This window comes from Ascidiella aspersa, chromosome 1 (assembly GCF_963924565.1).
Source record: "Ascidiella aspersa chromosome 1, kaAscAspe10.2, whole genome shotgun sequence".
In the NCBI taxonomy this organism is placed as follows: Eukaryota; Metazoa; Chordata; class Ascidiacea; order Phlebobranchia; family Ascidiidae; genus Ascidiella; species Ascidiella aspersa.
Window position 1 is genome coordinate 18608886 of NC_139447.1, and position 26353 is coordinate 18635238.

The 26353-nt window shown below is 35.5% G+C and overlaps 1 protein-coding gene across 1 annotated transcript in view; it reads right to left on the bottom strand.

The window, feature by feature from the left end:
• Window positions 1–24823, bottom strand: part of LOC146168155 (adenylate cyclase type 10-like) — a 39402-nt gene extending 14579 nt beyond the window's left edge. The window contains exons 1-10 of the mRNA XM_083386227.1: window positions 23690–24823; window positions 20840–20959; window positions 18955–19230; window positions 17372–17452; window positions 6813–7049; window positions 6492–6725; window positions 6288–6435; window positions 6143–6223; window positions 5897–6076; window positions 5021–5186 (exon numbers count right to left, since the gene is read on the bottom strand). Coding sequence (XP_083242353.1) covers window positions 5021–5186; window positions 5897–6076; window positions 6143–6223; window positions 6288–6435; window positions 6492–6725; window positions 6813–7049; window positions 17372–17452; window positions 18955–19230; window positions 20840–20959; window positions 23690–24823 — 2657 coding nt within the window. The remainder of the gene's footprint in view (window positions 1–5020; window positions 5187–5896; window positions 6077–6142; window positions 6224–6287; window positions 6436–6491; window positions 6726–6812; window positions 7050–17371; window positions 17453–18954; window positions 19231–20839; window positions 20960–23689) is intronic.
• Window positions 24824–26353: the final 1530 nt, after the last annotated feature.

Below are 26353 nucleotides of genomic sequence, written 5' to 3' on the forward strand. Positions count from 1 at the left end.
GTAAAACTATTATAAAATGAAACATATACGCGCGAAGCGCGAAAATTTTGCGCTAACATATGGTTAAAGTTGGCAAAAAATATAGTTCGACAGGCTCTCAGGACCACATTTGGCAGGTTGGTCTGGCACGCTAAGACATATAAAAATTCTAAGTCACACGAACTTTTAAAATAAAGCTATTCAAAAGTAACTCGCGGCCCATAGTTTGCCGACCACTTCATTAGAGAATAAAAACAGCAATAGCTAAAGTTCTGTGAAATATAGTCATTATTTTGCTTCCTTATCAAGCTTCAAGTTTTGCAGCATTACAATTAACAAATTTAGAGGACTCCGTGTGGTAAAATTTTGCGTTAAGTTTTAGCTGATTTGAATAAAATAATTTTACCCCAAAAGCACTGTGCGTCTCATCGCACTCCCGAAAAAGTAAACGGTCATTGTTTAAAGCTACACATTTCAAAAATAGAGTGTTTTTCTGCAACTTTTTTGGTAATCACAGCCATTATTACCCACGGCAATTTTTTTTAAATCTATAGCTACCTTAAGCAATTTGTTCACGCTTTGCGCTAATCAATTACCTCGTGACTTTGAATGTGATTTTTGTATTTAAGTAACACCTCTGTAACCTAAAATTTTAACATAATAAACGCAATGGTGTTCTTAAGGTAAAATCTTCTAAACACCAATTTAGAAGTAAATCTAAGACGTCACATTTTATAGTGTAAATTTGTGACGTCACGTCGTGACATAACTTTGTTACGTCATCTCAGATAAAAAAATTCAACGTACTAGGTTTTTCAAACCTGTATATTTAACAATTAGGCTACTGACTAATGAAAGGCTGGACAATTAATATTGGATACTTCACTTGCTAGCTTTAATCAATAAAATGAAAGTAAGCATGGTCTTAAAGGCTAAATGTAATACCTACTATAGAAATCTTAGGTGAAGATAGAAACAATTTTTTTTTACAATCTTTTTATTGTAAAGAAGAGACACCTCAATAATATTTCTAGACGTCCCAGTCTCCGTAGCGGGCAGAAGGCCGTGTTCACGACCAGATTGTTAAAGATTGTTGAAGTACCTACCACCCACCATTTTGCAGTTGAGCACAGATCGACTTACTGCTAGCAAGATTAGCGTTGTTGAACAACTGGTCTATAAACATAAAGTCCTGGTCATCGGTCATCACAAAACGCACTGTGACAAAGAAGAAAATCTAGTTATTCCCAGCTTTAAACTAGCTGTGTGAACCTTGAGGAAGACGTACTATAGCCAAGTTTGTTCACGAAACTATTATTTGGTCTCTGAGAACGAGTGTTGGGCGTTTCAGCTTATCAATGTACAAATGGCTTCTTCAGAAGACTGTCAGTGCGGTGCCGAAGAACAAACCGTAGATCACCACGTCATTAGGGATTGCGCAATACTAAGAGAACCCCATGGGCTTCATGGTATGAAGACTTTGGACAAACAAACAACTGGCTGGGCAACATTTTACCAAAAATCTAGCCTGCAATGCTGAAAAATCTTGGCTCACACGAAACAACAACAACATCAACATTTATCCGACTTAGTACACCACACCATTCTGTCCAATTAAAACTAATGTCTACAACGTACATAACTAATGTGTACAACGTACAAATCAGGTATACACCGAAAAGCCATCGCAGACTCGCCGAATCTGTCGATCTATGATGCAAGCAGAGCAAGCCAGAAAAACAACTGGCCTGCAGTGAGGTTCGAACTCACGACCTCCGGTCAAGCCGGGACCGTCGCTCTACCAACTGAGCTATGCAGGCTCAGAGAGGAGCTAGTCGAGAAACAACCATGCGCCAATACTTGCACATTTTGTTAGTACAAGCAACTTCACACTGGGGGATCATCAGTGTTACGTGCTTAATTAGCACTACAAAATTATCACCGGTTGCTAATTACGCCGACTGTAAATTCTAACATTCCTTATTAATTTTGCCCCTTTGTTCTTAAATGTAGGGCTAGGAATTAGGTTTTCGCATTTCGAGACATGTATAATTGTATATTAACGTAATATTCTTGTGCGCTGTGGTGTTCGCCGTTAATTGGACTTTAGACATGTTTTTTCCTGTCTCCAAACATTTCTGCAAATCTCACAATCATTTATCGCTTGTTTTCCGGCGCGGTTTAACTTCTCACTAAAAGGTCCGCCCAATGTTATCTTTCCACGAAACGGCCGCCCTGTAAGGCAGGCCTGGGGTTTCCGGGAGCGCGTCGGTTCCCGTGAAAAGGAGTTTTGTTTTAGCCTATATTACGAGCGGCTCACCGCCTACAGCGGAGAGAGACGTCTGGGTGTAGCCTTGTGAAATTAGCGAGTAAAACTTTAAGTTTCATTATGCTCTGTCTGTCGCCTTTGTAAGTAATTGTGTGTGTCTAAGTGTCATTATTGTTTGTGGTGTGGAAATATTCTACTCTTGCAACCAATACATCTGTACATTGGGTTTTCTTGTTGTGGTCTTTAATATAAGTTCTCTTTGGTAGGTTATTTATTGCCCGAAAATAAGAACTCACAGCGACTTTACAGGAGGCCTAGGTAATTTTCTAGAATTACTAGTAAAGTCGTAACAATCAGTCCGTATCAATCAATAAAAGAAACACACAAACATATGTGTTTAATAACATCTGTGATCTAGCCCCTCGGAAGTTGCTTTATGACCAACGATTACGGCTTCCGTATCAATAGTACACCGAAAAGCCATCGCAGACTCGCCGAATCTGTCGATCTATGATGCAAGCAGAGCAAGCCAGAAAAACAACTGGCCTGCAGTGAGGTTCGAACTCACGACCTCCGGTCAAGGTATACGTACAACTTTCCCCATGCGATAGCCCTGTTTGAAGAGAAGTAAAATAAGTGAAAGTGTCAGAACTTTCGTTTTCCAGAACATTGGCGGTAGAGAAAGAAGACGCAGGAAAAACGAATCGCCCATCAAAGAAGACTGTGGTTGGGCTTCATCCAAGCTTTCAACAGGTTCAGAAGCCTTTGTTTAAAAAGCACAGGAGGCGTTGAGAATGAGAGGCGTTGAGAATGAACGTAGTAGAAAGTCCGTTTATTAAAGCAACTCTGATAAGGTCGGTTTTATATTGATGCACAGATAGAGGCAGAAGTGCATCCAGTCTTTGGTAAAAAGCTAGACGACTTGCAGGTACAAGGCGATGTACTCTTTGAGTTTTACGGCTCACCAGCAGATCGCGAAAAAAGTATCTGTTTTTTCTTCACATGCATTATTTGCGTATTGCAGCGTCCGGCGATTGCTTCGAAGAAGTCAACATCTTCTACAATGAAAATGTGTCTACAGATAAATCATTAACAATGATACGCGTTTTTGTTGGCAGCGTAAGTGGTGTTTTCGCTTTTATCGAAATGGTCGACAAAGTCGTTGATGAAGTGTAACCAATAACTGTCAAGCAGCTTTACAAGTCTTGAGCTCGATCGTGAGAGTTTTCCGACGTTGAAGTTGTCGGTTGTCCATTAACAGCGACGTTGTTGATTAAATTGCGGTAGCCAACAATAAACGACCTTATGTACGTTTATTTAGCTTTAATCAACATAATAAAAGCATGGTCATTGTAACAAAAAGAGGATTAGCTAGACGACGAACTAGCAGATATCGCAAACAGAGATCCCAGCAATGAATGACAAAACATAGTAGATGACACGAGTTATAAGGAAATAGGAAGAATATTGACAGGACGCAAGGCGTAAGATGACAATTATGGTCAATGGCAATTGTAGTAGGGGAAACGCACGAAATGCTTAACGCATGTAACAATATAGTAATCTTAAGTAAAAATAGAAACATAAAACATTACATGAATGTCGATAGATTGGTTGAAATAAAAGCATAAAACCTTTGTCAACGAAAATTTTAAAAAATGTATGTTGACTTGCAATCAGGTAAATGTTACATTGTAATAGGGACTCCAACTATGAAGTGAAATTAGAACAACATCAACGTCGGAATAAAAACACAATTCGGAATAAGACCAAAATAGGACCGATAACTATAAAAGTCGTTATAACACCTAAATCGGAATAAGACATAAATGACCAGAGAAGGGGCTATATATAGAAGTTTGTACCTGACCCCAAACCCTAGCCTAACTTCATCATTAACTCCATTAATAATTTAAAAAGGGAAAACAGCGGCGCTCCAACGGTTCTATTCAAACTAGGGCAACCAAACGTCGACACCAAAACAGCCTGTGCCAGACAGGTGTTCTCAAATATTTCCATACCCTATCTTTATTTCGTCGATTTAGGCGTTTGTTTGCCCATTTAGGTCTTATTCCGATAAATTTAGGACTTATTCCGTTAGGTTTAGGCCTTATTCAGACGATTCTAGATATTATTCTGTGTTGGATATTACTGCCTATTTGACTTTATTCTGTCGTTGGTTTTAATATGTACTGTATTATAGCTTATTCTGCCTTAGAAGTTGTTGCTTTATAAGTCTTATTGTGCGATTCCTGTGGTAGCCAAAATATAGTGGATAAGAATTGCAAAGTTGTCTATTTCAGGTACGCATACTCGACCCGTTGGTATAAATAGTTATACACGACTGTGCTAGAGGATTGTTGGAAATACTTATCACTACAAACTGACGTCGATTAGATTAGTAGTGTAACAGCTCGATCGCAAACTGTATATTATATACGTACTGTTGAACGGAAAATATTTTATTTTGAAAGTATGAATTTTCTTCCAATGCTTAGAATCTACTAAATCATACGTATGATCAGCGCATGGCTGATTTAATTCCCTAAACGGACACTCTTTGCGAATGGCGAAGTTTTTGAAATCCGACATTTGTAAAACCTAAATATGATTTTGGATATAATTGACATTTATTTCCAATATGTATTGCATTTTGTTTATATAATAGTTATTAATTTGCTACGTTTTTGCAAAATAGTAATGACTTCATTACATTCTAATTATTTTAACTAACCTACATTAAAGGTTTACATCTTAAAAATGCATACATACCTTGCCAAAGCCATTCCTCTGATCGAAGCAGGAACGGGAAATTGATTTAAGTTAAATGTTGGCTTGGTTATACACTCCATGGGAATATATTGGCGTACTAAACTCTCTGTCGATTCAATCGGGGTTATAGCATTCTCATTTACTCCGGATAATTGTCTTATCAAATCTAACAAAAAAATTATAGCTGATGAAATGATCTACTACAATAATTTTTTTAATATTTTGTGGTATAAAAATGTAAGTTTAATTTATTTAAACTGTGACATAATTATAAAGCTTGGTGAGGGATAACCAAGGAATATTGGGATTAAATCATTTCTTGTTTATTGCCTTTGGCGACAAGGAAAACTAAATAAGATTTGAGTTTCATTTCTAAATGCGTGGCTCGTTGGCTGTCACAAAATCAATACTATTAAGCAGTGTTTGCGCCAGCGGTAACGAACTAAAAATATTGCCAACAGGAAGCCAGGTTGTACACTTTACACAGAAGACCCAGGGAAAGTGAAACGACGTCAAACAACCAAAGAACTACATCGTTAATAAATAAATAAACTATTAAATACTAAAAAAGGATCTTATAACAATTTAATACATATGTCTAAATTTTCGCCCCAGTGAAATTTAAAATGCAAGCAAGTTAACCGAGGCGTAAACAATTTAAAAACAATTTTTGAATTAGATAAATACCAATTATAGGATTCAAAAATTACCCGATGCACTATTTTTCGTCCATCGAACCCTGTTAGTCCAAGCAGGTAAACTTCTCTTTTGTGTCTTAGTCTAAGTAAATAAATTATCATATAAAATCAAATAAACAGATAAACTAGCCAAGGTTAAAAACTACCAAATCATCATTTTGGTGTGTTTGAATTTTGCTTTGGTTGACTGCCTCATCCTGCCTCGTCCGAGAGGCGTTTAGTTGATCATTTTTAGTAGAAATGTTGTTTAATCTGGTACGTTTTGTAATTAGACGTTTATCTTTAACTCCAACACTTGGAGCATGTCTTGACGTTTCTCGAGCCAATTCATGTCGATAGACGAGAGAACCCGAAGAACCTAAACAATTATTATAGATTTAAAATATCTACATTTTTTTGAATTTAGAAGAGATTAGTAAAATACTTGTTTTGCTCTTGGAGGAAATTGGTATTACAAGAAGAATACCGGCTGTTTGCATTTCACGTATTAACTGTTCACACCACACTGAAACATAAATGTTCTTATTAAAATTAGAACTGCGTGTTTATATTTCAGTTTTTATTATTACGAGGAACGCCATAGCTACGGTTGACCAACAGTTGTTCAAGTTCCAAAGGGATGCGTTCGACGTGCAACATTTGACAGGCTAGTGGCGTCATATATCCATTTATCAAACCTCCTAATTTTACGTACATCGTTTTGGGATGATATAAAGCCTTAAAATAAAAAAGCGTTTTGTTTTGTTATCTCTGGGCGTATAAGTGCCACCCACTTGTTGTGCTGCAGAACACGGGGGTTTGTCAGGTCCGTAAGGTCGCATTGCAACAAGACAAAGAGATCTGTGATGTTTGCTTATTGTTGTAATTAGGCCCCATGATTCATTGTCAACATTTTGAGCATCATCCAATGCAAATAAAACAAACATGTCACATGCTACTTTTTCCACAATGTGCACTAAAAGTTCATGCAACATCTTTGTTTGTGTCTCTTGTTGCATTTGAAGCACCTTAATACATTTTAAAGTACGAAAACAATGCAAACTTACAACTTCGTTGTTTAATTATTGGCTAATTGTTTTATTTTAATAGATTACCTTCGTCGTTGATTTGGGGTAACTAACGCATATTATATCATTCAACAAAAACAGATAGTCGGAAAACTCTGGGCTGACCAACTGGAGTAATTCTTTTTCCTTCATTGCTGTATCTTCGAGTCCCTCGATTCCCGTTAAAAGTTCCAAAAGTATTTTAATTGCGAAAAACGGAGTGGTTTGATCATTTATAGATAAGGTAAAAGATACCACGCGAACACCTTCACAGGCAGCTTTCCACTAAAAAATCAAAGTATTAATAAATATCGGTTAGTATCAGTCAAATGAAATTAATAGTTTGAAATTATGTAACCTTCTATACCAGTGGTCGGCAAACGCCGGTCCGCGGACCGGTACCGGTCCGCGGGGAGTTGGTTACCGGTCCGTAGCAGGGTTGTCAGATTAAAATTTTGTTTAAACACGTACTGTACCGGTACGTAAAAAACTGGTAAAAAGTCAAATATAATTAAATGTATTTTTTATATTTAAAACACATTTACCTTCGTTTTAATATAGCCTACTCCGTGGTTGATTGGTATGATAAAAAAAAACACAATTAGCATCAAGCTCTTGTGAGGTTCAAAACAACTATAGGGTGCCGTGGCCATATGAGTTACATAGCACGTTCACAACATCATTAATGCATATTTTTATTACAAAATCTAACTTCTAGAACTTACAATATATCGAAAAATGTGCTAAAATATCATGTGTTTTATTTAAAATATCATGTGGGTTATTTTAAGCGTGCTCACCTTAAAGTGCAGTAGAATTTCATGCAAACAATGTTTATAAACTATGTCCCATAATGAAATAATTTATTATTTTGATATTTAGGCAGGAAGGATTTCGAAAACGTATGTATATTAATTAGTTTTAGCCTCTATAATTTTAGACTCTATAAAAATGACAAAAAAGTCAAAAAGCCTAATGATTTTTCTAACATTAACCACATTAAAAAATGATTTTTGTTGTCAAAAAAGACATTCTGGCAAGTCTTTGTACGTATCTATCCTACACTTTTCAGGTGTCGGTCTGTGGTTCGTACTTTTTTATATTACCATTCATTTTTTTTTTCGTTTTTATATTACGTATAGCTTACTATTGAAAGTGTCGCGTAGGGCCTGGTCAAAAATGGGATCATCATTATTATGTTATACAAAAGTGTGACCTCTTTTGAAAGAATGCTTTAAATATCCTTATTTTGACAAGCAGGTAGGAATATAGGAATTGGTAATAATGAAATACAAGTGTAATTTAAGAAAAAACGTAAAGGCCTAAAAGTTTTATTGAAATAAGCAGCGGGCAGGGTTAAATTGCTTGGCGGGCCGGATGCCGCCCACGGGTTTCAGTAAGTTCAATAATTCCTAGATGGGAGCATCTCTTTGCGGCAAAACAAGCAGAAGATGGCATTGAAAGTTGTAATAAATTTCTTTTTCTGAACATTTTTTGATTTTTAAGGCCGGTCCGCGACAAAGTTTTAGTTTTCAGCCGGTCCGCAGTGCCAAAAAGGTTGCCGACCCCTGCTCTATACGATGTTTTTGTAAAACCGTACAGCTGTTGGGGTAAATGGCTAACAACTTGTTTGTCAAAATAATCACGATGTATGATTCATACGTTATGTCCTATAAGTATTTTTTTATTATTTAATCCCATTAAACGCAATTTTGTTGTACCTCGCGCGAACGCCCTGCCTCCTAGAGTGTATTTCGACTCAATTTCATTAGTACACAAGTTCGACCGAGAACAGCAAATTTCTGAAGGTTTTTACCAGAAAGAAGGATCTTGCCGAGACTTGGGTGACGAGATTTTACCAGTATGACATTTTCCTCAATTTTGGGTCCCTTAACTTCGCGAACCCAAATTTTGGTGCAATACACATAAACTAGATTACAATCTTACACATTTTGGAAAATGTTTGTCATTACTGGAAATATCGTTTAAAAATTTGAAAATAATGTACCGGTTATCGTCAAAAACATTCATGTCGTACATTCATTGTACTGTATTTAATAAGTTGGAGTGGTCAAGAGTATCTTGATTGATTTTTGCCATGATCAGTGTTCCCTCTAAGAAAATTTTCTACTGAGCAAATATTTTTGCTTAGTTGGCAGGGCCCCGAGGAAGATCAATGTTTTTTTTTGTTGTATGAGGGCAAGTCATGAAATTTTAAGAGATGACATCACAAAGTGTGACGTCATGAAACAAATATTCTCAAGAAACTTGTATGTGTAAGTGTAACTGCAATCGAGTTTATATACATTCAAGGATATGGCAACAAAAAAGCGGTCGGGCGAAAAAATAACCGATTATATTTAATAAAAGGTCTAATTTCGAAAGATGGGATACATGATGCCTTTAGAACACAATCAAGTTTCGGTAAACTACTATAGCTCATCGCCATTGACCCCACAGATGTATCTGCACAGAAATCAAAGATTGCGGTTCTGTTAAGTTTCTAAAATGCAATTCGGTTTGATGATCCCGAAGTATAGTTACAGCAATTTATAGCAGCCACTTCGTCATATTGTGTACACAGAGAATTTTTTGTTTTAATCGATGTGTCGTAACGGAAAATTTTCAGTAAAAATCTATGGCCTAAATTCTTTGCAATCTCTTTCAATGTTTGCGTTACTTCTTGCAGCCAATGTGCAAACGATAAACGGAGAGTTTTCGGTAAAATTCCGTTACCTAGATTTCTTGCAACCACATTCTCAATGTTTGCGTTATCCTTGCAGCGAATTTGCAAAATTCCAATTGTTGACACCAATTTTTATGCGTCAAGGCATTTACATCCGTTTTAGCATATGTTTTCAAAACGCCGCGGTCTGAACATAAACCAGTTTCCCCGGTCGTGTGATTTCAAACTGTTGTCATTTAACTGAAGTCAGAAGCTGTTTCGCAATCGCGTTTTGACGTAAAATTGTATGTTTCGCGTCAGAAATAAGTGTGAAAAAGGCCTGAGTTACGCCCTTTTTGTCACGTAATATTTTGTTAAGTATTATAAGAATTAATGACGTAAATCTTTCTTTGTTCGCAGAAATTTTCTTAACTGATTCTCGTCTATAAATAGCGTGTTCAATCAATATAAAATGGGCTTTTACGGCTCTTACTCAGACAGCAAACTCGAGTGCTTTTGTGACTGAACCAGTATCACCCAGTACTGCCTAGTACAGAGAGAAAATACTGAGACAGCAAAATTGACTTTTCATGTATCTGAACTAAAGGAAAGAATTGGACCTGTCTGGCCTCACGAAGACAGGCCATCTCAAATCTTGAAGGAGTGTGGTCGATTCATCTTGGCAATTATATAATTGAGGACTCATTAATCAGACCCACCCCCTCATAGTCAAGCATTCACTGCTGTGTTCAGCACTCCTTTAAACTCATTTGTTTTCCCTGTTAGCTTGTTTTTTTGTGTAGACATTTAATTCTACGTGAGAAAAAAATACACAGCATGGATGATGAAAACCGATTAGACCAGTGGTTCTCAAAGTTTTTTTCGTATTCCTCCCTTAAATACTTAAACAATGTTAATTCCTCCCCAAAAAATCCCAAAAGGAATATTATCAAAATTTCACAGTGCAAGGTGAGTTTTTCTGATTCATCTCCGAGATAACAGTGAACATCACAAAAGTAGGGTACAAAGCGTTATTCATTGTTAATGTGAACCATGAGCTTCATGTTTAAAACAAAAAAACAATGAAAATTGAGCAGAAAAGCATGTCAGTTTTTCCCGAAGATCACCGCGTTTGCAAATGTAAAGTGTTCCTTTTTTGGTTAAATATCTGTAATGGCACTAAAACAACATTCAACTTAATTTGTAGTCGGAAATGGAAGAAGTGTTTGCTCTGCAGCGGTAAATAAAAAAAAAGAGGCATACTTAGCACAAACTTGTGGATCCAACCACATGTTTTTTAAATGAATGATTTGGTAAAAGTCGCTCTCGGGCATTTGCTTTGGCATTTCGCAGAATTTAAAAGATACACTGGATCTGGGCAATCTTATGTTTTACCCTTTCTTTGCGTTACTTTTACGTATTACTTTCATCATGCTTTTACAACCATACTTAAACAAACAAACAGTATAAAACCGACATCTGATGCTAGCGAACTTTACTTACTGTAACGAAACAATAGATATTGTAAACCAAAGACGAGTCTATTATGACGTAGGTTTAACACAGTTAAAGCAGCATATTGTTTTCACATAAGGCTACTTTAAGTCGTATAGTAGACGTTCCCATTTAAACGTTGAGCAGTTAGTTATGTGTTTTAATTACCAAATAATAAAAAGTGAGCCATTTTCATCCACTTTTCCTCCCCAATTCCTCCCTGGATAAAATTGAGCCACTGGATTAGACAAAGTAATTTACAGAAAACATGTATTACGTCACAATCGTAAATACGGATTTGATTTTTTTACTTACTTTTAGCTACAAACATCAATGAAAAATGGCCAAATGCTTAAACTGTTGTGGAGAAAAATTAAAGATTTTTTTAGTTTTTATTATGAGTATGATGTAGGTGCACAAAAGACAAATTTTACGGCGCAAATTTTGTGGTGTAAAAATTTTCTGGTGTGATTGCGTATAGTTGCGCACCTTACAGGGAACACTAATCGAGACCCGCCCTGTTTAACTATACTGTCATTCGATTAAACACCAAAATTAAACACCTGAAATGGGCGAAAATGTAACATGTTTAAAAATAAACATGTTTAAATTTCAGGTGTTTAGACGTTTTGCCGCTTATTCAGTCTAGTGTTTAGGGCTAGTATTCAGTGTTTCCAAATCAATTCCACAAAAATTTCATTGGGTAAACCATTTTATTGCGCGAAAAAGGTGAAAAACAACAAATAGATCAACACAGTAAGAGTTTAAAAAATGTAAAACTTGGAAAAGAAAACTATACGTCAAAAATTGAATGCTCATATTAGAAATGAAAAGAGGTAGGAAAACTGAAACCATATATAATACACAAAATGGCATGTTGGAATGGGATACAATGAAAGTGTTAAGGGAAAAAGTAAATAAAAACAACAAAAGATATATATTTTTTAATATTTATAATTTCTATACTTGGCAAATTTTCAAGGTGAGGTCTTTAGTGGGTTGCTTGAAAACATATATAAACACAGGGCAACTGGATGTATAACTTAATACTGGGCATATTAACAGGCTCAAATAGCAATAAACTAAACTTAACAATTTATTCGATAAGTGTTGTTCTTCCACTTATTTAACGTTCATTCTAACCACTAATATACAAATGCAGAAATGCTGCTGTGCCGTTCGAATGTTTACTCAGTAAAGGCCTTGAAGAGCTTTTCTTTTTAGAAGACAAGTTGAGCATGGATGCCTAAGAAATAAAATATTCTTTAATAAATTTTATGCAATGAATAAAATTATATCCTGTCACAGAGTAGAACAACTTTTTTTGCTAAACCTCATAAAATTTACAAATTTACTCAGCAGAACCATTACATGTCATGTCATAAAATATGTTTTAGTCTGTCACTAATCAATACGAAAACATATTCTTATGACATGTACTATAAGTATAAGGCAATGCAGTCTTTTGGAAACATAGCATTAGGAAATGTATTATTTAATTTACACAGTGACCCAACGACAAAACATTTATTGTGAAAAAAGTTCATTTTTACAATATTGTCATCTCCATGTTCCACTAAAACTAAAAAAGTCACCCCCTTTGAAAGCCACTTAAATCATTAAATAACTTCAGATTTAGACTAAACGCGAGAGCCAGATTATTGTATTTGTCATTGTGTGCTATTAAAATTGTTGCCTAAACTAGTGATACATAATCTGATCTTTAAGTGGACAATATAAGCAGCTGGTTTGGTCACATAAAACGTCATATTTGAAATGAAATTATAAAAACAAACTTAGTCACAGAATTTAAAATTTTGGTTCATTTTAAAAATGTGGTTGCCAACACAAAAATGTTGGCAATTACTGGAATATGCTGAACAAACATTATTTACATCAAATATAAATTAAATCTCTATTTTTAATTATGTATTAACCATGAATTTAAAAATTAGATAAAAAACTTAAGAAAGAAGAACAAAGAGTAATTACCTTGTGTATCAATTTTAGGAGCTTTATACTCTTTTTCCGTTTGAACTTTTCCCGGACTTTTATTTTACCATCTTACACTTTGCAATTAAAATTCCTGTAAACAAATAAAAAAATCTAATTAAACTATATAATTTTATTGAAGGGGTCAGTAGCATACCAAAAGTACTACAGATTAAATTTTACATTTAAAGATTGAATGTAAAACTAAAACAATGGAAATGATAAACTAAAACACATATTGAAGTACTATTTTGTAAAGATTAAAAACAACATCAAAAATGGTGAAAATGAATAATATTTAACATATATTTAAGTGTTCTATGATAAATCGTTTAGTGTAGAAGTCTAAAAAATATATATTATTCGATTAGGAAAAGCAAACAGTTCTCCCCGCTGGCTTCTAAAACTAAAGATAAAAGCGAAATTTAAATAAAGGGACAATTTAAAACCTGTATTAAAACTAAATTAATGTAAAACAGGTAATAAAAATTTACTTACATTTTCAAAGTTAATCTTCTGTTAACAAAGTTGTTTTTGAAGTCAAAAATAGCAAATGGTTTGGTGTAATTGATCGCCCTGAAACAAAGCAGTGTAATCTAAAAACCTTTATTAATCTATTAAAAGCATACTTAATTATTTTTAGCAGAATATTTAAATTGCTATTTAAGACTAAAAAATGGCATACACACCTTGACTGTTTCGCTTAATCCTTTCTTGTCTACAAAGTGTTAGCAACAAACCATCATAAAATAGACTTTTATAACTTTCATTGCTTTTGGATTTATAAATAAAATACCTAAAATTCTGAAACAAAAATCCACTTTCAGTCATTTCGCTTGAAAACTTCTTTTTAACATACATTTCACATCCTAGACCTGCCAGTCTAGCACAGCAAATGAAACATTATTATTACTATACACATTTATCAAAAAGCAAATTACATTAAATATTATATATATAGAAATCACCACTATACACATTAGTATTTGCTTAACCTCAATTTTAGTAACTCGAAAGCCAAATTACGCAAAAACGGCTTTAACTGTAATGTATAACTTGTACCAGTTTAAACTTTAAACCTTTTTCACTCACTGTTCAAACTGTCGCGCCTTTCGTCACAGGCCAGTGGATAGCTGTTCATGTTCATCGGAACGAATCAATTTCAAATAATTTTAATCATGAATTCATTTATGTAGTTTTTATGTACAATATGACAGAAATTTTGTTTTAAAACATAACACATTACTATAAATAGTTAAAATATATCGTAAATCAATACTTACTATTTGTCTTTTCGTCGCGCGTTCTTTATCTTTGTCGTGATTTAAGTAGGTCATGGCGGCACAAAACCGCACAGCCTGGCTTGGTAATTTAGTTCAAAGTTATTCGCAAGTTACATTTATGATATGAAATATTCGCCAAACATAGGTTAAGTTAGGAAACCGTGATTTAAGTAATTTTGTTGTGGTCTTTTACGACCTTACATGCCAACTTGTATATTTAAATAGTGGACGAAATCGATAGACGAAATCTTTCATAAAACAACCGATCAGTGCTTTAAAATAGAAATACCTCTCAACAACATCGCAACACATGAACATAAATGTCGGCAGCAATAACTTTGCAAGAATGCATCGAATTAAACATGTCTAATAATTGACGTGTTAAATATCAGGTGTTTAATCGTCAACATGTTTAAAATCGTCAATTGTGCTTGAAATCTCTCAATATTCGTTGTTAAACACGTCAAAATATCAGGTGTTTATCAAAAAACCGTCCAGGTGTTTAGAATTTAAACATCAAAATTCAAATTAAACACAAAGGTGTTTAAATTAGGTGTTTAAGTGTTTAGATTTTAAACGTGTATAGACCGTTTTGGTGTTTAAGTTTAAACACCGTTCTGACAGTCCTTATAAGGAAATACTTTCATCCGCTTTAGTTAAACCTTTTCAGTTCATACACTATATATTGCATTCTCGCACCTTGCGGCGTGTGGCTCATAAACTCTACAGTCAAATTGATCTTAAATTAGACTACTAATGCCGTTATTTCGAGCGATATTCGTAAAATTTACTTCATGCTTCACGTATCCTTTTAAAAAAATGGTAAACAATTGTTTTATTGAGCACTTCTTTACAGTTTCCCGTATCTGAAAGTGTTTCTATTTATAACTTGTATCAGGGAAACTTGTAAGATGCTTTCTTTGTTTTTGCAAAGTTGATTGTTCAACTAGTTTGATTTTTAAATTTGCTTTTTAGATGGTTTAACATTCGTTCAAATTTATTAGGGTGTGTATCTCCACCAAAAATAGTTCTAGCTCATCTGGCCTGGGGAAAGACGCCATTTCAGATTTTTTTTTTTAAATGCGGTCAGGATCATTATAAATCAACTCATTAGGCCATGTAACCTATGGTTCTAAATTTCAAAATTGTTATTCAATTGCGTGAAACGAATCACTATGATACAAAATGTATTCTGTCTTAGAACTTTAGAGTATTATAAATTGGCTAGTTTGTCTGTCGGTCGTCAGCACATGTTCACATATAGCAAGAGAAAACAAGGTCGCTCACATGTCGCGCACATTGATCCTACGTGTCGCGGCTCGATAAGCTAAAATAGAGACAGAAAAAATCAGTTTCTTGCTATCAGAAATCATATGAACGAGCGCGCGTTTCAAGCGAGCGTCGTCGCAGTACTATTAAACATGGTCAATTGGTCATTGCAATTTTCAGTTTTAAACGGTCACGGTTCAAAAGCTTGTTTACTACTTACAGCACAGTATGTTTACCAACGCAAAATGTGATTGAGTTTGCAAAATATTGCGTTTATTGCAGCAGTTTAACAGAAAGCATTTTTTTATTTAAAGGAGATTTTTCTCACGTTTGACGCATTTCGCATTTACTTGAAACGACTGCTGCTACAACGTAAAGTTTTACGTCCGAAAAGGTTTACTGATCGATAAATGTCATGGGTTTTTTGTTTTTTAAAATATGTGCGACATGCTTGGCCCAGTGTTGTGTGCTGTATAGTCAATTATTTAGTTGTACCATTTCAAAAAACATCACACAACGTTGCACTTAGGCTGCATGTGAAATTGTCACAATCTTTTTTAAACTATCAGCTGTAACATGCGGCTTCAAACTTTTATATCACGACAGTCGATTAGATGCCACTTCAACACAATTAGAATCATTTATAATGATTACTCTTATAGTGGCAAACATTTTTTACTTTTCCAGACACATTTAGCGGTAAACAGTCAGGGACAATCATTGCCATTTCTGTTTTACAATGTAGGCCAGTGCATATCAACCTTTTTTGAAATAATACGCCCTTTTTACGTTTACTCAAAACTTATACACCCCAGTCCACGCAATACACCGAATCTGTAGTAATCCTAATCGGAATAGGTATAAGGAGTGCTGCAAGCGTAGAAATTCCGTAGCATATCTTATTTATACAAATACAAAATTTCATCGGTCATTTAAGGCGAGCGTTGCTGTTGAATTTCTTCAGCCAGTTGTGTAGCCTTGTTTCGAGTGCTCCTCTCATAAGCGTATCAACATCCTTGATAGAAATTCTTTGTTCGGTTTTAATTTCAACAAGAGCAGAAAATCTTTGCTGGCAAAAGTATGTCGTGGGCATGCGAGATGCGAACAAGGATGGAAATCGCTTTTTCACTGACATTTCGGTATTTAGAAATGTTGAGAAGCGATACCCAAAATTCCACCCGATTGTTATAAATTAGTACAGTTCTAAGCAAAGAGGTCTACGAGAATTAGGGTATCCAAGGGCAAAAGAGTCAGACTTATTGACCTTGAGGTCGTGACAATGCACTAACTGGACCTTCAGGTAAACTCCCGGCATAGATAAATTGAAAATGTTCGTTGGAAGTTCACAAAAGATAAAAAAATGTGAGATAGAATTAATTATAATTGACCTACCTGAACCCAAAAGCTAACCCGAATCCTAACCCAAATAATGCGCGTTAATTTAATGTATTTGAACGCTGGGGAAAAAGCCCAAACTCTGGTGGGCATAAGATAATTTCTCGTTCAGGGTATATATATAGGATTTTTACGTCACAAATTGATGTATTGGGACCTAAAGCGTTTATGTAATTATTAAATCAACGCACAATATTTAAGTTGTTAGCGTTTGGGTTTCCGGGTCAAGTACTATTGAACTTAATCTTCTTAGGCAGATTTGTTATGTCAAATCAGTGCATTTTCCAGGACCCCAAAGTCTAAAAGTCAGACATTTTGATCCTTCGGATCCACTAAATATCAAAAGTTTGGTACGAATGGCACCATTTTCAATTCAAAGCTAGTATTTTGGGTCCTATCAGTTGTTGTTAGCGTAGCTTTAATTTAAGCTAAATATTTTGGTTGGTTAAAGTTTTAAACTATAGACAGTAGAAAGGCACAGTTGATTTGAATGTTATAATTTCACGCACCTGTAATTCCTTCATTACTCTTGTTTTTCCGTAACCGGCTTCACCTTCAAATACTATTATTCTCCTTTCGCTACCAATTTGCTATTAAAACAAAATACAAATTTTCTTACAGCACTCCATACTTAAATGTTATCTTATTCAAGTTGATTCGCCCTTGCAAGCAAAAAGCAGCTATAAGGACATAAACGAGCTGTAAATGTTACAGCCCCTATGGCCTATGCAAATAACAAAAGAACCTATACGGATTTCTAAAACATTTAAATTCGATTCACCCGAATTTTAGACAAAAGTAGCGCGATCCGATCCGATACCAAATAAAGTCATAATTATCAACAAAATACGTTCAAGCTATTTTCTCGTTATTAGGCCAAAATTTATTAAGTCTAGTTACCTTCAGTTGTTTACCTGGCCCAATTCAATAAATTTACCTGGCAAAGAAGAATCGCTAGGTTTAATCGCGAATAACTCCTATATATGCTAACTTGTTATCGGATCAGCACGGATACCATCTTACTATCGGACGAGTCCCGGTACTAACACTTGGTATCGGGTATCGGCCCTGATTCGATATTATCGGACATGACTAATAAACGCGTGTTGAAAAGCTAATATTGCTGCATTTTTAGGTGCTCACAACAAGTCCAATTTGATTTTAAAAGCAAAAATATTTAATTAAATATATGTCTGTCAGTTCTTTTTGTTTTTTAAATCTCGATAAATGTAAAATTCGCCATAATAGAAATATGACATTTCAGTGACGTCCAAACGAAACCTCACAAAATGTTTCGTTAGTTGAGCACTTTTTTAAGATATTGTTTGAATTTATTTACTTGATGATAAAAATGAAGATGGATCGAAGATAAAGTATTTTAAACACACGAACTATTGCACACTTTCAGAAAACATAACATGGCAGGTAGGTTAAACTTTTACAAACTTTTTTGTATCCAGAGGAGCGGATTTTTGTGAAAGAAGGTAAGTCAAAACTTTTAACCAAGACGTCAAATAGGTAATTATGCAGTGTTACAAAGCACGAGCAATTCTGTTGTAGCTAACAATTAAACTTGTAATTGAAAGCCAATTAATATTATGTGTTATGGCGAAGCGCAGCATCCCCACATTGTTTAAAAATGTTTATTCCATTTACGTTCAGGTTGATTGCGCCAGCACGGCAAAGAAAATCAACAGTGCAGAAAGTTCCACGCAGTCGAAAAAACGGTTTATATTGATAAACCGTGTAAGATGGGCCGTTTGACTGCACAGCTAAAATGATCACAGAGACCACATTAAACATATATTCCAAGTGCGATATAGGCCGCGGCCCTTCCGTTTAGCAAGTTTTGGTGGGCTGCGATATCTATTGTTATTTCAGTTCTAATGTGGTTGTGGACCGCGTGGAAGAACCGTATATTCCTTTTACTGCATTTTTAAAAGTGGGTGTTTGTTAAGTTAGGAGTTTAACTCAATAATTTTAACAGCCTGCATTTTAATAGCCCTTTAGAAGAGTATTTTAGGCCGCGATATTAAAAGTTTGCCAACCACTGGTTTAACCAGTTTTAAGCCTATGCGGAAACTACAGTTACCTGTGACATTTGGAGTTCTCTTAGTACTTCCATAAAGATTTCAATTTCTGTTTCCCTTCCAATTATTGGGTATTCTGGTTCTAGGATAGTGGTCGTACCTACAGGTTTTCTGGTACCTTCTGTATAATCATAAACGATAACATTTCCAACTCCTTTCATTGCTTTTTGTGGCAGTCTTGAAAATGAATCTTCAGACAACTTTGAGTTGTTTTTTGTTTCAAAATCGCAGGATACCATATCAGGATAGTGCATCATTAACCGAGCAGCAAGATTAACCTTTGAAAAACAAGAGGCAGATAAAAAGTTTAAGTTCATCTGGCTTTTTAAAGTTCAAGTGTTAAAATTTACTCTAATTTGACATACATAAGACTAAATAAAATGTTACTTCTAAAATCCGATTATGGTATACCGTAATACCTTGCAAGAAAGCTAATATATGTTAATGTTAAAATTGTAACAAACGTAGAAATAACTTAAAACGCGTTTGCGCGCTTATCTAGTTACTAGACGAAATACCCGGCGTTGCACCTTTTACAATAAGCGCGATGTACGCTTATTGCAGGGGTTCCAAACCTTTTTTGCTACTCGTATCCCTTTGTCAGATTAGAGCGTTCTTTGTACGCCTCAAAAGAATTCTATTGGAATTTTTCATTACATTGCTTTTATTGGTCAATTAAATGTTATACCGGTATTTCACTAAAAAATACAAAAATTGGAAAGAAATTAAATGTCAGTTATTTTGTTTGTCACTTTTAAGTGAGATATTTGTTGCTGCTTCATTGATAAAATTCACTCAAACGATGTTTCGATTGTACTCAAGGGCCAAGGCAACGCGTAAATCATCTGCAGTTAAAAAAACGCATTGTTATAAGACAATTAGGTTTCTTACTAAACAACAACAGTCGTTTGTAGATAATTGTTTGTTTTTGAGCAAAAATTGCAATGGCATAATATCATTTACAATTCCAAAATAAAACTGCACTGTGAAATCTGTTGGAAAAGCTGCTCTGTGGTCCAAGGATCTTCGTACCCCTTGATGTTCAATCTCGTACCCCCAAGGGGTACGAGTACCCCCGGTTGGGAACCCCTGGCTTATTGCAAAGGTTCCAGCTCCCTCGTGAAAGCAGCAACAATATTGGGCCCTACATATTACATATTGGGAAAACACATTGGGAAAGGCGTATTGGGAAAGGCGCTGTGTCCATAACAAATTCGTATTCCCGGAATCATTCTCAAGTATAGGTTAAACAAAATGTAAGATTCCATCAAGCTGTGGCCTGTTAATAACTATTACAGTATTACATATTATGTTGTACTCTACGTCATTTGCTTGAGCCGCGTGTTATTGCCGATGATTTAAAAAGCCAATTTACCATGTTGCTAAAAAGTAATGTTACGGACAGCGTAATATCCTGGCTAGAGTGCTAAGTAGTGCGTAAAGTGGTAAACATTTTATTTTTTTTCAAATAAAACATTTTAAATTCCCCAATCGTTAATTATCATACAGCCTATAAGCATATGGTATCTTAGTGACAAAAGGTGTTTCTGTTCTTTAAAAGTACTGCTGAACATCCATTGCCTACAACTAATTTCAACTAAAATGCATAGCTCTAGACCAGCCTTTAGCGTCATAAAGTTGTGTTAAAACACAAGTCACCCACTTCATGCTAAGTACCGTAGGTTACGCTGTTTAGTAAAAAAAAAAAAATCGCAAGGCAAGGGATATAAGAGGCGTTTTAGGATATTTTAGTGTCCCAGATTTTTGATTAAACTTTGGTTGACAGTCCGTGATTAGCTTTATCCATGACATATCGGACTTGACCTCCGTTGTAGATGGAAGCAGCAGACGATCGTTACACATTTAAAGAAAATTAATAAAAAATACCTTTTGTCCGATAACGGTATATTCGTGTCGTTCTTCGTGTCCTATCACACCACAAAACACAGAACCCGTGGTCACACCAGCAGATACAAGCATCAAGGAAGGCAACTGATTGCGTAACGCCTGAAAATAAAATGGATTTAAAAAAATATTTTTAAATATCTATATATACAAATTTAAAAGTTTGTCGGCCGGTCGATCGGCCACCACACAATCACACATTTTCGCCGACACAGACAGAGCAACGTCGCTCAAACTGCTCTCTTTGACGCGAGACGCCGAGGTAGAGGGTAAAATAGAAAGAAAATAGACGGGGGTGCGGTTGTTGTATATTTTGTCAGGGGGTATACTTTCAAGGTTTAGTGTTATTTTTTTTAATTTTATTTTTTTTTTCAATTTTCATTTTTTAATATTTTTAATTGACTGAATTATTTACTTTTATTTTTTAATACCTATTTTTACTTTTTAATATTTTTTTATTTATTTTTTTTATTTTTTTTTTTTTCACTTTTTTTTTTCACTTTTTTTTTTATTTCATACTTTTTTGTATTTTGGATTGTGTATTTTATATTATATATTTTATATTTTGTTTTTTATTTTCCTTAACTTGTTTCTGCAAGCAAAAACAGATATGGGCCAAAAATTTCCCCACTTAACTTTGATGCGAAAGGGGTTGAAATATGGCGTAGATTTTGGGGAATGATCGAAACATCTATTTGATAAATAGAATTTACGTACATAATGTGTATGGCCATTTTATTACATTTTGACCAGCTTACGTGTTTGAAAACCAAATATTATCATTCTCTTAAAGACTAAAAATGGTTTAACGCCTATGGTTTGCTATACTTTTGCAAACTTTTACTCTGTAATTTTTTCCATGGCTTGGTCCGAGCAATCACCGTTAAAACAGGCTTTAAATCTGTAGTTTCAAACAATATGAAAAACACTATTATGTGCTCAATACGCAAACTATTAAATCGAAAGTTTTGCTAGATGTTTAGGCCTGATGTTGGTATGCTGGTTGGAGCAAGATGCACAACAGGTGCTAACAGAGAGGCGTAGACTGCCTTAAGATTTCGCATTTAAACTTGCGGCGGTAAATACACCCTATTGACACTTAATTATTAGGCGAAGCTTTTCGCGAAGTAATTGGTCGCCTGAAAAAAAGCTGACGCCGCATTGAAATCAAGCATTATAAATGAGTCGCCGATATCCTGCTTTGAACATCTCTACTCGAAATGCTTCCCTCCGTTAATTGTACGGTGGGTGAAACTTTATTCACGGCCTTACATCTTTGTGTTTTACCGCGACAATACGATGAAATACGATTTGGAGAATATTTGAAAAAATCGTATTTGGAGAATATTTGCTATTTGCACCTGTTCTGTATGTTACTCCAATCCAACATATCAACACACAACTATAAGTTGTGTATAATAATATAATAACTTACGGCTTTGAAGCGAAAGGGGTTCAAATATGGCGTAGATTTTGGGAAATGATCGAAACATATATTTGATCAATAAAAATTTACGTAGTTTTGAGCAATATGCAAACACGTTTATGTGCCTAATAAGCCACGTTTTATATTGAAAGTTTTGCCAATTTAAATCCAATAAACGCAATATTGATTTATTTATGACGCCATGTTATGGCGTAGCTTTGTAACGTTGTCGCTAAGAATGCGTTAAACTTAAGCTTTTTGTTGTTGCGGCCCTTGTATAATTATATTTGTTTAGGCCTGGCGTTGATATGTTTGAATGGAGCTACAATTACAACAGGTGCTAACAGAGATGTGTACACTGCCTCCAGGATTCGCATTTAAATTTGCGGTGGTAAAATATTTTGTGTTGTAAGAGCAATAGGTTTTTTTACTCAGAGAGGCCTCTTTATAAAAGGCAAGTCGCATGCGCCTAGTTTTACTAGGCAAGCCACTTCGAACAAAAACGTTGCACGCGCAGGACAATGAGGCACAGCAGGGATGCCAGCAGCCGCCTTGTCGCGACGCGAGCTGAATAAAGCAAATGATAGGAAAGCATTCTATATTGAAGTTTTTCTGCCGCTAGAGTCGAAACAATTGCTGCTACAATTAAAATTTAACGTTTGTTAGTAATTCTGGATCGATAAATGTTTCAGCAAGCTGGGAGGCTTCAGCAAACTTTTATACCACGCCAGCCAATTAGATGCCGCCTTCAGACAGGCCGTATCCTTATATATGATAGCACACAACATTGCTTCCATCCAGGGCGCAACGGTAAAGAAGCGCCTATCTAGTTCAAAAGACAGCATCATAACGTAAACAAACCGGACGTAAAAAGATCATTCGCGCGAAACGCGAAGATTTTTCGCACTTAAGTAGTTAAAATAGTTATTTGAAGTGGACTCGTGCCTAATTTGTCAAAGAGGCGGCGGACCGAATGGATAACGTTGGCGCGCCGGATCAGGCCCGCGGGACATAGGTTGCCGACCTCTGTTTTAGTTAGACGTGGCAAGAATATCGAAGACCATATAAAAGTGCAAGCAAAGAATTTTCTTTTTCTAGAAACCTTTACTTAAAGTGAAGTTTGTAAATTTGTAGTTTAAAAAAATCATTATTTTTTACGTTTTGAGTTATAAATCAGTTCAACCTTAACTCCACATGATCTTTTCTGATTATGCCAAGCCGTATAGCTATTTGCATTAATACCCATTTAATTCAACGTTTGAAATGCACAAACCACAAAGTAGTTGTAAATTGGTCAGGGAGAAAATATTAAACTGACAGCAATAGATAAATAAGGCATTTGTAATCTTACGCTGCAAACGAAGTTATCAAAAGTTTTTAACCTACTGTATATTTGTCAAACTTACTTTGCTTATCTTCCAAGCAGCTTGCAACGCATGGCCTGGTTCCTGTTCGTGTTTGTCTCCAGGTAAGCCAAATATCACAAGAAAAGTACATCCCTTGTCAAAAATAAAAATTTTGTTCAAAGAACCTTGCCTTTCTTTGACAGTGTAGAAAACTATACTAAAAGCAGTTTGCATATTACTGCTTTGTTTTTCGTGGTATAAACGATCTCGTTCATTTGATTCGAATGCGAGGTTTATAAACAGGATGGAACATTGCCTCATTTCTGACAAGTATTTTAACGGTTGGTCATCGTCCAATTTTCTTTGTACAACGGGAGATACGTATTTTCGAATCACGCTTTCTCTTTCATCATGAGGTCGAATTCCGAGGGCTAAGCGAATACTTTTAAAACAATGCTTAGTAAACTTTAAGTCTGAAGGCATGTCGACGTAATCTTGCCATTCCTTGCGTGGTTCGCGACGCAAATATTTTACTAATCCAAATCTCTCTGGAAGTGTTTCCGCAATAATGTTGTCTTTGTCAGATAGTTCCATAGCATTTGGAGATAAAACTACAAGACCAGCTTCACAATATTTTTCAGCAGCATTTACTTCTCTAACAGGCCTCCCGGACATAACGAAGTGTCGACTTTCCGCATTTCCAACAAAAGTAGCAAAAATTTTTCCTGCACTAATTGCAATTTTTACCCGAAGTTTGACACCGACATCAGTCTCCTGATTGTCACATTTGTCTTGTATTACTAGACTACATTTGGCAGCTTGTGATATTGCATGTATTAGATCGGATCTAGACTTTACCTTCCACGAAGCAAGAATTGCATCACCAGCAAATTTCAAAATATCCCCACCAGCCTGTAGAATCTTTTGAACAATTTTTCCAATATAGTTGTTAAGAGTAACAGTTAAGGCATCTGTTCCTTTGTTGCTTGACATAGTGTAACGTTCTGTAAGTGCAGTAAACCCAGAAACGTCTGCAAATAGCAAAACTCCGTCAAACTTAAGAATGTGCGGTATTTTAGAAGAATTACTGTCAAACACAACTAAATCTGGAACATGAGAAGTTAGTTTCTTTTCCACGTCAACTGGCTTTGCTAAACCATCAAATTTGTTTTCTTGAAAAGCAAACGATGACATTTTTGCAAGTTTTGCCGCGAAATAGCAAAGGTTTGCAGTATAGTTTTACTCATTCTAATCACAAATTAATATAACAGTTCGTTAAACCAGGTACCATTCTACCTTTGTCACCATTACAATCATTTGCTGTGATGTCACAGAAAAAGTGAAACTGGATTTCCAAGCTCTAAAACTTAGTTTTGACAAAACCTCGCCTGTAAGTACATCACTAACTCCCCTAATAATTTCAACACTAACCCATTTTCTAACCCCACCCCTTACCCACCAACAGGTTTTTTTTAAGGTTTTGTTTGGGTGACCACTAAGTAGTTTTAAGAGACCGCAAGTGTTTCATTTAAATACCAAAAAGTTGCAAGTCCAAAATTTGGGAAACCGCTGGAGAAATTTGAAAAAAAACACCTTAAAAAAAAACACTGCCACCAAATAACCCAAAACAGGACCAAAAATCCGGTGCCAAAACAGCGGCGTCCTGACGGCGCCGATCAGACTAGGGCTGGGGTTCCCAACCGTTTTTGCTGCTCGTACCCATTTGTCAGGTCAGGGCGTTTTCGTACCCCCCTAAAAATTCTGATGGAATTTTCAGATATATATTCCTAAATTACATTGCTTTTATAGCTCAATTCAACCGGCATTTCACTAAAACTTTCCGAAATCTAAAAGAAATTAAATGTCAGTTATTTTGTTTGTTACTTCTCAGTAAGATATTTGTTGCTGCTTCATTGATAAAATTCGCTTAAAAGATGGTTTGATTATACTCAAGACACACTTAAATCATCTACAGTTAAAAAAACGCATTGTAGGCCAACGAGGTTTCCTACTAAAAAACAACAATTTTTGTAGATAACTGTTTGTCTTTGAGCAAAGATTGTAATGGCATAATATCATTTACAATTCTAATATAAAACTGTACTGTGAAATCTGTTTGAAAAGCTGCTCTGTGGCCCAAGGACCTTCGTACCCCTTGATGTTCAATCTCGTACCCCCATGCAGTTGGGAACCCCTGGACTAGGGGGTCCACGCGTAGCCACTAAAACGGCCGATGCCAGACCGATCGTCCCATACCCTCTACCCACAGGCTCGGGCGTTATTTTGGCCATTTAGGCCTTATTCCGATGAATTTAGGCCTTATTACGATAAATTTAGGACTAATTCCGGTGAATTTAGGCCTTATTCCAGTCACTGTAATCACGTCACTACTTTTCCGCGTGGTACCGGTAACCGGTATGATAAAATATATTAATACAAGCTGGCAGCCCACGGACCAACGCCTAACATAACTACACTACAAGTGCCGGTTAAGTTAATCAAAGTTATATTGTTTAAAGAACGTTATTTTTAGAAATCCGACCCACAATCGAGAGACGGGGATGCGAGCATTTTTTGCACAATTTACGGAAAATGTACGCACAAAAACCGTAACATTTTGATAATTTTGTAGAAGTTTTAAGGTCTTAGGCGGAGAAAATATTTTATTCCTATTACAAACAGGAAAAGTATGCGAAACTTGGATAGTACACTATACAAAAGAAA